The following is a 14,833-nucleotide window of genomic DNA, read 5'->3' as shown; positions in this document are numbered from 1 at the left end:
CAATTTTTAAATTTAGATTATCAGAGATAAAGAAATCCTAAAAGCTTCCAGAAGCCAACAAAAATATTCCTATACAAGAAAACAAAAATTAGAATATAACTATATTTCAAAACAGAAATACTAAAAGCTAAAAGATAATGAAGGAATGTCTTCAAGATTCTGAAGGAAAATTATTTCCAACCTAGACTTCCATACCCAGCCAAACTATCAAGTAACTGAAGATGGACTTTATGTATTTACACGTCTACAAGTTCTCAAAAATGCTATCTCCTACACACCCATTCTCAGGAATCTATAGTGTATCAGCAAATGTGGAAAGTCAGATTAAAAAAAAAAAAAAGAAGAAACATGGGTCCAAAGAAACAGGGTTCCATGTTTAATCCAGAAGAAAGATGAAGGGAATACCTAGAATTCCTAGAAGAAAAATAAATAAAATTCCAAGAATAATAATAAAAGGAAGTTCCAGGACAACAGTTAAGTAGAAGGTCTAGACAGTAACCAAGAAAAATCAGGGAGATGAAGAAGAGAGAAGTTTTGAGAGATACCAAAAATTAAAAGAATAATAATAGCAACAATAAACAATGGAGAGACCACCTAGTGAGTGTGACTAAATTTAAAAGGTATTTCAAGTATGTCAGAGAGTTTGTACTTGATTTAGAGGAAGATAAAAGAAAAACAAAGCAACTGGTAACATGAGGCAATTATTAACTCTAAGGAAAAGAGAAAGTTGCAAAAGAAAGGAAATATGATTTTAGTATACCATGTAATTCAGCTTTGAATAGTATATTCATAATATAATAATGTAAACACTGAGTACTAAGTTAACAAAAATGGCCATTGGACCACATTGGAAGGGAAGAGGGAGGCAAAATATGTATGCTGGGGGCCAAGAAGGGTCAACAGAGAGAATCACGTAAGACAGCTATATCCTCATCCTCTAGGTTTGAAGTCAATAGATAATACATCAAACTGAAAAATTAGAAAACAGCAGTAGAAGCAGGTTATTTGGGAAAATGAAGATAAACAGGAGAAATAACTAAAAGTTAAAAATGATTGATCCTGAGGAATAGAAAATAGGAACAGGAAGCATTGGGCTAGATACCTTATTACCTTCTAGTAATATCTGAGCTTTAAAATTATACATACGTACTACTTTGATATAACGTACAATTTAAGAACACAGTAGGAGAATATTTATAAATAAAATAATATGTAAAGTCTGATCCATTTATAAATATAAATACACACAGAGAGCAGCTCTGGAATGCATGTAACTGTTACTAGTGACTGTCTCTGTGTGATGAGGTTACAGGAGTTTTGCTGGTTTCTTCTTTTCCTACAAAGATCTGTTTTGCTATTTTAACAAGAAATATACTTTTTCTTCACGAAGTATTTTAAAGTATTTGCTTACCTTAGCTGATTTTTTAATACTTAAGCCTCCATCCAGTTTAAAAAGAATTGTCATGTTGTATCCAGTCTGGTTTCCATGTCCATGAGGCCACCAAGTTTCTACGGTAACATTCTTTGAAGAAATAATGTAAGTTATTCTAAGTAATCTGTGGCATATCTTCCACAAAATTATACAGTGATTAAGAGCATTGTATCGATGCCTCATAGAGTCAAGCACAGAAATTCTAGGTTCCATATTATGCCAAATTATACCAACCCATAGATAATATTTAAAAATCAACATGATAGGTGTTCAGCATGGATTAATATACAAAAAGAGAAAGAACAGAATAACATGGGTTTTCAGAAAAGCAATTATTTCCATTTTTAACACTGAAATTTACATTTATTCTGTGTTCTTAACATTTAGAATTGGACTTTGAGGTTGACTCTTCTCCCAAGCCCAGAACCAGAAATTGTTTGGGGTCCTCACTTTATCCAAATAGTCACAATGTTGCTTTACTCCATCCTGTTCAGTTCACAATGATCAATTACAGGAATAAAAAAAGAAAAAGAAAAGGGAAAATACAGCCCACTTTTACCCATGAAGGATCATGAGCTTAGAATTAGATTTTTGCATATAAAATAAGCACCAATATTCAAAATAATTTACTGTATTTAATAATCAGTGAAATCAGAAATAATCAGAAATCATACAGAAATAATCACTGTATTTAAATGCAATGCTTAGAATGTATTTGGATTTAGGATACTGCAACAGTGCAAAAAAAATTCAGGTAAAACACACCTGACTTCCTGGGAGAAAAGGAGGCCAAATCACATATTCTCCATTTCCTTATTCTTAAAACTTGGGAATATCATTCCTTAGTTCGTAACACACACAAAACATATGAGAGGTTAAAAGTGAAGGAGAAAATGGAAAAGTACATTTTTCTTTCATTCTCAGTCCCTTCTTTCCAGCCATTTCTTTTGAATAGTATTGCTTTTCATCTAGTGGCTCTAAGGAAGTATCATCATTCACCTTATTAATTTTCACAAATAGCTCAACAGTCCTTTCCCCAGGTTGAAGTTCAATGCTGTGTGTCTGCTGTGTTTGCAGTTTAGGGATGGCTACGATCACCTGGCCAGAAACTGGCTGTGAGCTGACAACATCAAAAGAAGACTCTATTTCAAGACTCCACTCCTGGGTATGGTTATCTAAGGCATAGAGAAAAATAAAAGAAAAGAAACACATATATACATACATATATATGAAATATGCCAAGCATTATTGCTGTACTCCTTAGGATTCATTGAAGAAAAAACTGAAGCAGCTTCTAAACTAATAAGCACTCCACAGATCCTGTCATGACAAAAAGTCCAGCGGAAATTCTCATTTAATCTTTAGAGTTTAATCATTCACTTTGGTTTTTTGTGTTTTTTTAAATCATTCATTGTGAAGAAGAATAACCAAAAGTATATATTTTATATACTTTTGTTACAATCATAAGTCATAAAAACTTTATAAATAGGGCATGAATAGAATATCACAAATGAAAATATAACATAAATTTTCTAAGATTGATACATGCTTGTTCCTTTTTATAAAGCAAAGTAAAAATACAGAGTTTCTAAGCCATTTAATAAGGTATAAACTTAGATGTAGTAGAATTAATCGTGTGAAAAAGCAGAGATATACAGTTGACCCTTGAACAACATGGGTTTGAACTACATGAGTCCATTTATGTGATTTTTTTCAAAAAATATATTGGAAAGTCTTTGGGAGATTTGTGACAATTTGAAAAACTTCATAGTAGAACTATAAAGCTTAGAAATACCAAAGAAAATATAAGAAAAATTTAGGTATTATTGTAAGAGTACAATATATAATACATATACAAAATATGTGTTAGTCAACTCTATGTGTTATTTGTAAGGCTTCTGGTCAACAGCAGTCTGTATTAGTAGTGAAGTTTTGGGGGAGTCAATAGGGCACCTGGCTGGCTCAGTTGGTAGAGCCTGTGACTCTTGATCTTGGGATTGTAAATTCACATCCCACGTGGGTGTAGAGATTAACTTAAAAAAAGTTACATGTGAATTTTCAACTGCACAGGGAGTTAGTGCCCCTAATCCCCATGTTGCTCAATGGTCAACCATTTTATTTTAAATGTAGATTATGTAACCAATACATATTTACTGAGAACATTCTGTGTGCCATGTAGTTTGCTAAGTGATGGGAATTACATGGTGACCACGATAAACATGGCCCCTGACCGCATGAGTTAAGAGGCTAACGGGATATAGACCAATACAAAAGTGAAATAATACCGCAATGGGAGAAATATGAGGTTGTCCTGAGAAAACACTCATAGGAAGGAAGGTCACTTAACTTACAGACGGTGAGGGAAGGCCTTTATGACAAAGCAGTATCTAGCTGAGCCCAGAAGAATGCTTTCGCTAAGTTCAAAGGCAGATGAGAAGTATTCTAGGCAGGATGAAAAGCAAAGGTGAAGAGCCGTGAGTGAGGAGAGCAATGCTTTTAACAAAAACTTGAGCAATAATGAAACTGGTAAAGGAGATAAGCGTGACGGAGTAAGTAAGCAGGTCCAGCTCATCCTGGCTCGTGTGAGGAGTTTGACAACTTTACCCTAGATCAATGAGGAGCTGCTGGAGATTTTTCATCAAAAAGGAAAACACACGGTGCCTGGGTGGGTAAGCCTCTACTTTCGGCTCAGGTCAAGATTCGGGAGTCCCAGGATCCAGCCCCACGCTGGGCTCCCTACTCAGCAGGGAGTCTGCTGAGGGAGGCTGACCCTCCCCTTTCTCGTGCTCTCTCTCTCTCATTCTCACTGTCTCTCTCAAATAAATAAATCTTTAAAAAAAAAAAAAAAGGAAAACACAATCAGATCTGTGTTTTAAAAAAATTACAAAGGAACCCATCACAATGATAAAGCAGGATAAGAACAGAAGAAGCAGAGAGACATGAAATTTCTATCTGTGCAAAAGGGATAGAAGGTGCCACTTGGAAAATCTTGGAATGGAGAGGAAGAAAAGAAAAAGAAAAGGGAGCATGGCTGAAGAGGAAAAGTCACGGGGAGAAAAGAAAGATGAGACAGTTGCCTAAGGAATAACACTTTGGGAATGGAGTCTGTGAATGGGGTAGAATGTTGCAAGAGGGATCTGAAGCAGTGTTTTATATTACGTGTAATATAACCCCTGACTCCATCATCCATTAAACTTAAATCATTTAGTCTCCAGAATAGAATCTGTGTTTGGTTTTGGTTTTAAAATAAGACAGTATGCCAAAGGAGGCTTTGGGCAAGAGCAGAGTGGAAAAGCTGACTCCTATTTTTTAAGTTACACGGGAGAAACCAGGGATGGAGTACCCAGAACGGCTGCCTAGGCAGGATGTCAGGGCCACCAACAAAAGTTCTCTTTCTTTACTGCCACAGGAAGGACACTGCCTGGTGCAGATGTACTTAGCTTTGTATGATCTAGGGCAAGAAACAGGAATTTCCTGCTGAGTGGCTTCTATTTTTCTTTGTGAAAAAGAGATGGGAGAAGGTTATCAGCTGACAAATCTTAGAGACCCTTTTCCTACAAATAAGGAGGGGACTAATAATCATAGCTCTGCTGCAAATGAAGGAAAAGTATATATGCTGATCAATGAGCAAACACTTTAGAACCGGCATTCCTTACAAATGCAGAGCCACAACCAGGACTACGGTACAGACGATCATAGCACGTCTCACTATCTGCGTCCCACATCAACCGAAAGCAGAGACGGATTGGATGCACATGGAAGTAAAACTAATCCTGACTTAAGAACTATTTTATTTTTTAAATGATCCATTCTTTTTTTTAAAGATTTTATTTATGTATCTGAGAGAGAGAGAGAGCACAAGCTTGGGGAAGGGAGGGGCAAAGGGAGAAGCAGATGCCCCGCGAAGCAGGGAGCTGGCCGCAGGACTCAATCCCAGACCCCGAGATCATGACCTGAGCCAAAGGCAGATGCTTAACCGACTGAGCCCCTAGGCACCCCTGAAATGATCCATTCTTCAGAACACTAGCTGATGAGCCTTGAATTAATTTGTTCTGATCCAGCCAATTCTCGAGTTTACCCACCCATAGCCTCCAGTTTTTCTAAGATAAAGTATATCAAGACAACCACACTTTGTTAAAGATAATTTCCTCCTACCAAGTATATACTAATTCTCTCAATTTTTCCTTTACAGAATTTTTATTGTTTTTAAACAGAAGCACACACTATAATCTGATCCAAAGGTATTTATTTTCTAAAATATCCCTAAATCTTTGGCACCTACTTGACCTTTAGCTCCTTATCATATTCCCTCTGGCTTCCTTTACTATCTCTTATTTCAAGGAATAGTAATAGATGACGTTTACCAAGAACTTCCTGTGAGCTAGGCACTGTATTAACTTATTTAAGCATCACAACGTTTCGATAAGGTAAATACTATTATCATCATCCTTGTCTAGATAAGAAAACTGAAATACAGAGGAATTAAGTAGCTTGTACAAGGCCACAGGCTAGTAGTTGTGGAGCTTGGACATGCACCATGACAGTCTGAAACTAGAGGCTGTACACTTAACCTCTAAGTTATGCCAATCGTAACCAAATACTTTCCCCCAGAACCATGTCTTATTGGTGCTCAGAATTTTTACAGCAGAGAGGGCATAATGATATAGGGCAGCATTTATTTTAATGATATCAAGTGATGACAGACATCAAATACATCCTTTGGCTGAGTCTTTAATCACAACAGCACAGAGTCATAAAACTTTTGAACTAGCTGTTGACAGATCATCTAGTCTACTTTCCAATAAGTGTTTAATTTCCCCTAGACCACAGGCTGACGAACAATTGGTCTTTGGGCCAAATCTGACCTGCCTCCTGTTTTTTTTATAAATAAAACTTTATTGGAATACAGCTGCTACGGACTGAATTGTGTTCCCCCCACCTCTGCGAAATTCATATGTGGAAGCCCTAACTCCCCAGTATGATTGTTATCTGGAGGTTAAGTACTTCAGGAGGTAATTAAGTTAAGTGAGGTCGTAAGGGTGAGGCCCTCATCTGATAGGTCTGTGGTCTCACCAGAGGGAGAGATCTACCTCCTTCTTTCCCTCCCTCCCTTCATCTCTTTCTCTCTTTTTTTCTGTCTGCCTTTCTGTCTGTCTGTTTTTCTTTCTTTCCCTCCACCACCCCAAACGTGAGGACACAGCAAGCAACAGCTATCTGCAAGCCGGGAAGACAGCAGTCACTACAAACCCATCAGCCTGCACCTCGATCTGAGCCTTCCCAGCTTCCAGAACTGTAAGAAATCAATGTCTGTCGTTGAAGCCACCCAGCCTACGGTATTTTTACGGCAGCCCAGCAGGCTACAAAAACAAACACGCTCATCTGTGTATGTGCTGTCTTCAGTTGCCTTTGTGCTACAATGGCTGAGTTGAATAGTTGCAACAAAGGCCATATGGCCCAAAAAGCCTAAAATCTTTACTCTCTGACCCTTTACAGAAAATGTTTACTGATCCCCACCCTAAAAAATCTCTCTAATATCTGTAATGAAAAAAACCCTGCCTCACAAAATAGCCGCCTCTTTTTGCTAGTTTTGACTATAGTAAAGTCTTCACATTGAACTAAAATCTCCTTTTCTTTAATTTCTATGTAAGGATTTTAGTTCTGCCCTACTAATAACCCAAGTTCAAGCTGACCCCTTGGGTGTTTCCTATCACTTCCTCTTCAGTGGAAGATCAGCTGCTTGTAAGAGCCTCTGGCAGGAACACAATGCAGTTCCCAAAGCTTACTGGCAGTGTCTACTGCTTCTAACAGGGAAGTTCTAAAGTAAATCAGCAGTCCTCTAGGGCTCATCCAGTCAATCCTTGGGTGCTGCTAACTGAAAAAACTAAGGCTGCAGAATTCAAAAACCAAATACGAACACTTGCAAGTCTATCGTGTCATCAGCAGAGACACTATACCGATATATTTTGTCCTTTCCTCTTCTTCCAAATGGAATACAACCCTTCCTTTCAGAAGTCATGGAGAATTTAAGTAATTTAGTTTCCAAAAGCACACATAGAGTCTTAAATCATCAATAATTTTCCTGGTATTAGCTGGTCACATCTTTTTACTTTTTAAACATATAATCCTGTTTCTAGTTAAGGAGAGCTCCCTCTTATAAATTAAGACCCATTTCTAGAATACAGCTTCCTGCCATACCTCTCCTAGCATTGACAAATTACCCTTTCGTAAAGAATTCTTTCGAAAAGAAAGTAAAGAAAAAATGGGTATTCTTTTTCCAAAACTGGCTTTTCCCAAACCTGGCTACCGTGAACAGCCAAAGTGATCTTGAGAAAGAACAAAGCTGGAGGTATCACAATTCCAGATTTCAAGATACACTACAAAACAATATGACACCGGCACAAAAATAGACACATAGATCAACGGAACAGAATAGAGACTCCAGAAATAAACCCGTGATTATATGGCCAATTAATTTATGACAAAGGAGGCAAGAATACACAATGGGGAAAAGACAGCCTCCTCAATAAATGGTGCTAGGAAAACTGGACAGCTACATGCAGAAGAATGAAACTAGACCATTTCCTTATACTATACTCAAAAATTAAGTCAAAATGGACTAAAGACCTAAATGTGAGACATGAAATGATAAAATTCCTAGAAGAAAACATAGGGGGTAATTTCTGACATCAGCCTAAGCAACATTCTTCTAGATATGTCTCCTAAGGCAAGGGAAATAAAAGCAAAAATGAACAAGTAGGACTATATCAAACTAAAAAGCTGTTGAGCAGCAAAAAAAACCATCAACAAACTAAAACGGCAAGCAACTGAATTCAGGAAGATACTCACAAATGATACGCCCTATAAGGGGTTAATATCCAAAATACACAAAGAAGATGTACAACTCAACACCAAAAAAAATAATAATCATCCAATTAGAAAATAGGAAGAGGATCTGAACAGACATTTTTCCCAAACAGCAATACAGTTGGTCAACAGACACATGAAAAGACACTCAACATCACTCATCGTCAGGGAAATGCAAACCAAAACCACAGTGAGATCCACCTCACATCAGTCAGAACGGCTAGTATCAAAAAGACAAGAAATACCGAGCATTGGAGAGGATGTGGAGAAAAAGGAACCCTTATGCACTGTCAATGGGAATGTAAATTGGTGAAGTCACTGTGGAAAACCATACGGAAGTTCCTCGAACAGTCGAAAATAGTAATACCATATGATCCAGTATTCCACTACTGGGTATTTACCCAAAGAAAACAAAAACACTAATTTGAAAAGATAAATGCATTTTTTTACTGCATTTTTACTCCGTGCAGCAGTATTTACAACAGCCAAGATATGGAAGCAACCTAAGTGTCCACTAATGGATAAATGGATAAAGAGGACATAGTGTGTATGTGTGTATGACGGAATTCTATTCAGTCACAAAATACAATGGATCTAGAGGTTTGGGGTTTTTTTGTTTTTAGATTTATTTATTTAATTTTTAAAGAGAGAGAAAGAGAGAGAGAGAGAGAGCACAAGCTGGGGGAGGGGTAGAGAGAGAAGCAGACTCCTTGCTGAGCAGGGAGCCCTGTGCTGCGGGGTTTGGCCCCAAGATCATGACCTGAGCTGAAACCAAAAGTCAACGCTTAACTGACTGAGCCAATCCAGGAACCCCTGGACCTAGAGGTTTTTATGCTAAGTGAAGTATGTCAGACAAGAAAAACAAATACTGTATGACTTCATTTACATGTAAAATCTAAAAAATAAAACAAACGAAAGACAAAAACAGATACATAAATAAACAAACTGATAGTTTCCAGAAAGGCAGTGGTTTGGGGGGACGGAGGGGTGGGCAAAATGGATAAAAGAGAGCAGGAGATACAGGCTTCCTATTATAAAATGAATAAGTCACAGGAGAAAAGGTACGGCATAGAAAATGCAGTCAGTGGTACTGTGACAGTGTGGTACAGTGACTAATGGTAGCTCCACTTGTGGTGAGCACAGCCTAACACACAGACTTGTTGAATCACCTGAAACTAATGTAACATTATGTGTCAACTACACTCCAATAAAAAAAATAAGAAATAAAACAAATAAAAATAAATAAAAGATGTAGATTTAAAAAATAACAAATATCTATCACTCCCAGCTCTCCTGCAGTGGAATGCAAATAATTCCAAAAACGGATAAAGTACTGGGGATAGGGATAGCTGAGAAGAAAAATTATTAAATGACTCAAAATCCCCTCCCAGGTCTCCTTCCCAATTATACCAAACTTACATCCTCTCCTCACTCTGACTAATCAACCCCGAGCCCAAACAACACAGGAATTCTATCAAAGCAGGGTAGACAGGCAAGGCTGACCTGCTCTCTCTACAACTTGAGGCCTTTCCTGGCCCAGAGACTCAGGGATGCCCTCGCTGATGGCCTGCTCCCTAGAAGAGACCACGGTCTATAGTTTGTTCCATATTAACCTCAATCAGGCAGGCAACCCAGAGAACGGCAGAGAATGTGGTTCTGGCTACTGACTCATTTTCAGGTTTTTCCAAAACTGATTCGGTGAGGTCATTTTAAAAACTAACCCACCAACCGACCACCATGAATCTAACTTGGTTGAAAATTTGTATAAAGAGTACGCAACTGTATAACCAGACTAATGTGTGCTGCTTCCTCATCCAAACAATCTTCAAGATCGTTTCAATTTGTGTAGATGTGGCCAATACATTAACCTTTAAAATCCTCTAAGATATGTCAGTTTGCTCCTTTTATATTCCCATAAGGTCTACTTCTTTGTCAAGATGTGGTCAGGAAAAAAAAAAGAAGAAAGAAAGAAAAGAAAACAGCTTGGGGCACCTGGCTGGCTCAGCTGGTAGAGCATGTGACTCTTGATCTTGGGGTTGTGAGTTCACGCCCCATGTTGCATATAGAGATTACTTAAAAGTAAAGTCTTTAAAAAAAGAAAATAGCTTTATTCAGTTGTCTAAGAGAAAAGTGTAAAAAGACATAGAAGTAGAAAAATAAGAGATGACTGAGTTACTTGAATTCAAATGTGTCCATAACTATCAGAAAGACTCTCAAACTATATCCTAACCCTTGCTTTAACTGATTATAATTAAGCCGCAAGTATCAATGTCTTTATCAGTCAGGTGTCTAGCTTCAAGAAAAACTGAATTCTTCTATAAGTAGAATGTCTTCTACTTACACCCTCGCTAGGTTAAAATGACTGCTATAACTTACAACACAGAAGAAGAACTACGGAATGCTAAAGGCAGAAGAAACTTGGCAATCTCCGCACCACTTTGTAGATGAGGCTCCTGAGGCCCCAGCGACAGAACCTCGCTCGAAAGCTCCTGAGCCAAAGGACAAGTGCCTCGGTTTCCTGACTCTAGCGTTCACTTGGCATGCATCTCTCACAGAAGCACCTCTCAAAGAGAAAGCCACTGGCAGGCACACACTGACACTGGTGTATAAACACTGAAGAAAACCTAAAGCAAAGATACTTTTAGGATCCAGGAATCACATTACTGGGTATTTACCCAAAAAATACAAAAACACAAATTCAAAGGGATACATGCATCCCGATGTTTACAGCAGCATTATTGACAACTGCCAACTATGAGAGCAGCCCAAGTGTCCATCAATAGATGAATGAGTAGAGGTGGTATATATACACAATAGAATATTACTCAGCCATAAAAAGAATGAAATCTTGCCATTTGCAACGATGTGGATGGAGCTAGAGAGTATAATGCTGAGTGAAATAAGTCAATCAGAGAAAGACAAATACTACATGATTTCACTCATATGTGGAATTTCAGAAACAAACAAATGAGCAAAGGAAAAAAAAGAGAGACAAACCAAGAAACAGAGTGATAGTTACCAGAGGGGAGGTGGGGGGGGGGGGGATAGGGGAAATAGGTGATGGGGATTAAAAAGTACACTTACCATAATGAAAAAAATAAAATAAAATGATAGAAGCAAAGGTACTTTTTGCTTTTCATCCTAAGTCCAAATATCAAATACATTCAACGTGAAACAAAGCACTTGGGGGAAGGGGTGGAATGTAACAATAAAATGTTAGCCTCTTAATGAAAGGGTCTGTGAAAAAGAATGCTGAAATCTACAAATGTAAGGAATGTGTCTGACCCTCTACTAAGTGCATAATTATATGTTGCCACAGTTCCTCCGTTTGTCAAAATACCATCTTTGTAACCTAGACTATCTCACAAGAGCCGGTCAACAGTTATGGGAACATCAAAGAGTGCAAATATATTTCTTGAATAATTACTGTCTGTAAACCCTGACAGACACTATAAATTATATCCCAACCCAAAAAAGCAAGATGTTGAATCTACTTAGAGAAACAAAATATACCCAAAGTTCACAGTTAAGAATACAGGAGGGCTTCAGAGGGGAGGGGGAGGGGGGAATGGGATAGACTGGTGATGGGTAGTAAGGAGGGCACGTATTGCATGGTGCACTGGGTATTATACACAACTAATGAATCATGGAACATTACATCAGAAACCAGGGATGTACCGTACGGTGACTAACAGAATATAATAAAAAAAATTAAAAAAAATACTGGGCCACTTGGAATAAGTTAAAATAAATTAATAAAATTACAAAAAAAAAAAAAAAAAGAATACAGGATGGTATCCGGGGGGTTAAGAATTAACACGGAGATGGAAGAACATTGAAGTCAGCATGGCAAGGATCTGCAAAGGATGGCAGGTTGCTTATGTAAGATGAAAAACGATGCTTCATCTCATTGGGGGGGAGCTATTCAAAGAGAGCTGCCTTGATAAACTTCACCCTGCTGAGCAGCTAACAGCTCCTCCGTTTGCCGGCTTGCTTCTTGCGTCTTTAATAGGTGAAGGAAAGCTGCAGTGAAGAGGTAGTCCTGTGCACGTGAAGAAACAGCCATGACAACAAGCTGAAATGACCAAGCCACAGAACGTTTCAATTCAAACACAGGATATTTTCCTGTGCTCCTGCTAGAATTACAGGACAGCCTTCAGCAGCTGGTTTTCAAAGAGCTCACAGCTTGCATTAGCCAGAGAGGCAGGCTCACAGTTACAACAGCTGTTTCCCCCTTCTTTACGAGCAGCAAGATCTCCTTGCTTACTCAGCAGGACAAAACCCTCAAAGATGAAACTAAGGCAAAACAGACGCAAAGCAAAATTTCCCCCAACAAAGATAAATTGGTAAATTCCAGAGAAAAAAAAATCTATTCAGGCAACAAGGCAGCTAATCACGGGAGAGATTAGCCAAGCAACGCACCTACCCATTAAAGACATTTTCAAGGGTGAATACTGGTATTTTATGGGTAAAGTAATTCAAAGATGAAAGAAAAAGTGAGTCAAAATGAGTGCATTCAAAAAATGCATCAAACAAGGCATTAAGCAAGATGGACGAATCTTGGGGTGCCTGGGTGGCTCAGTCGTTAAGCGTCTGCCTTTGGCTCAGGGTGTGATCCTGCCCTTCTGGGATCGAGCCCCACATCAGGCTCCTCCGCTGTGAGCCTGCTTCTTCCTCTCCCACTCCCCCTGCTTGTGTTCCCTCTCTTGCTGGCTGTCTCTCTGTCAAATTAATAAATAAAATCTTAAAAAAAAACAAAGATTGACAAATCTTTGCTATATTACAATATTATATTCCCTATAGGCAAAGGGCAGCAATGACCTTCAATACAGGCTTCTGTAGGGCAGGCCAGGGTCTAGCTGAGAACTAAACTAACTCCTCCAACTCAAAGGCTAGGTCTTTGAGAATGAAGGAGGGGGCACTTTAGGCTGAGGCAGCAAGTACATGTGGATAGGCTAGGGGAAGGGAGCATCTCTGGGGTGGTGGGAGTGCCCGAGCACAGGTCAAAGATCCACAGTTCACCTCAGCTCAAGAGGAAGATGCACATACTGAAAAACTTACCTATACTATTTTTTTCGGACTGTAGTAACACAAGACTAAACAATGTAGCATTTCATCGGAACATACTTATCATATATTTGGACTTACTGTGTTTATGGAAGCATATGAGAAGCTCGTAAAACTATGTGATCACCCTTCCCTAATCAATTTTAGGGCATAATGTGAACAATTCACATCAGATTACCAATATGAAAGACCTAGCACGGAGAAGACGATCAATAAATGAATATATGTCTCTCTCTGTCTCTCACACACACATAGCACCACCACCACCGCCACACAGGGCCTGCGGTTTGGGCCAGATGACTTGCTTATAAATGTCTTCATCTTTGGAATCAGAGCATTCACTCCTACCAGCTATCTTCTCCCATCTCTCTTCCCCACATACCTCGGAAACCCAAGTCCAGACAGACTTTCCGCTCCGCTCCCCCGGCAGATGGGGTCATTCTTCCAGCCCCTTCCCAAGAGAAAAGGACAGGAGAATCTTCCTGGGTTTCTACACCCAGTAAAAAGCCTCTGAGCTTCCCTTTTCAATACCAGGGTCAATCTTTCACTGTTCAAAACACTGAAAATGTGGGTTCCCTAGAACAGCTACTGCTATTTATTTTTTATTTATTTATTTAAAGATTTTATTTATTTATTTGACAGAGAGAGCAGGAGAGGGAACACAAGCAAAGGGAACGTGAGAGGGAGAAGCATGCTTCCCACCAAGCAGGGAGCCCGATGTGGGGCTCAATCCCAGGACCCTGGGATCATGACCTGAGCCAAAGGAAGACGCTTAACAGCTTAGCCACCCAGGCGTCCCAAGCTACTGCTATTGAAAACCTGATTCGAATATTTCAGTGCTAAGGAGGAATTATTCAAACAGATATTTTCTAACAAGGTTTTAAAGAAAGTCATGCCAATGAATTGGTATCTCTTAATACCTAGATAAACGACAAGAGCCTAAGAGATAACAGGAGTAATTCTTGTTTTCCTTTGACCTCAGTATTTTTTTCAAATATAAACTGGCTTTTATTATCTTAAACATTAAGAATAGGTGAAAATCATTGAGAAAGCTGAGTTTAGGGCAAAATCAAACAAATGACCACAGGATACTGAAAAATAAAAAAGTTTAGAAACCACCATTATAAGGACAGAGAATGTAGAAAACGAAATATCTATCTATATATATGAATTAATATAAATATATATTTGATATATTAAATATAAATTTGATATATTAAATATAAATATATAAGTACATATGTGAATCTGTACACGTATTACACAGATATATAAAGTAAACTAATTCTTAAGAATTTCAAGTTAATTTTTAAAAAGTCAAAGAGACTTTTTTCTGGCCTACTGCTCACAATTAAATTGGGGAGTTATAGTCAGTCATTTGATCTTCAGTGGTAAACTTACTAATTTTAAATTCAGAAATAAATTGAACATTTGGAAAAGCAATAAGGTTATCTTCTTCTAGCCTCAATG

At 38.3% G+C, this 14,833-nt stretch overlaps 1 protein-coding gene across 2 annotated transcripts in view; it reads right to left on the bottom strand.

Moving 5' to 3' along the window:
* Positions 1-14,833, bottom strand: part of MANBA (mannosidase beta) — a 112,330-nt gene that overhangs the window by 69,933 nt on the left and 27,564 nt on the right. For both annotated transcript variants that reach the window (XM_045792612.2, XM_045792620.2), the window contains exons 6-7: positions 2,432-2,607; positions 1,412-1,522 (exon numbers count right to left, since the gene is read on the bottom strand). In XM_045792612.2, the coding sequence (XP_045648568.1) occupies positions 1,412-1,522; positions 2,432-2,607 (287 nt within the window). The remainder of the gene's footprint in view (positions 1-1,411; positions 1,523-2,431; positions 2,608-14,833) is intronic.

Source organism: Ursus americanus, chromosome 8, assembly GCF_024610735.1.
Source record: "Ursus americanus isolate L20-20 chromosome 8, mUrsAme1.1.p, whole genome shotgun sequence".
Lineage (NCBI taxonomy): Eukaryota > Metazoa > Chordata > Mammalia > Carnivora > Ursidae > Ursus > Ursus americanus.
Note: the sequence above shows the minus strand (reverse complement) of the source record. Positions and strands in the feature narration are given on the sequence as shown.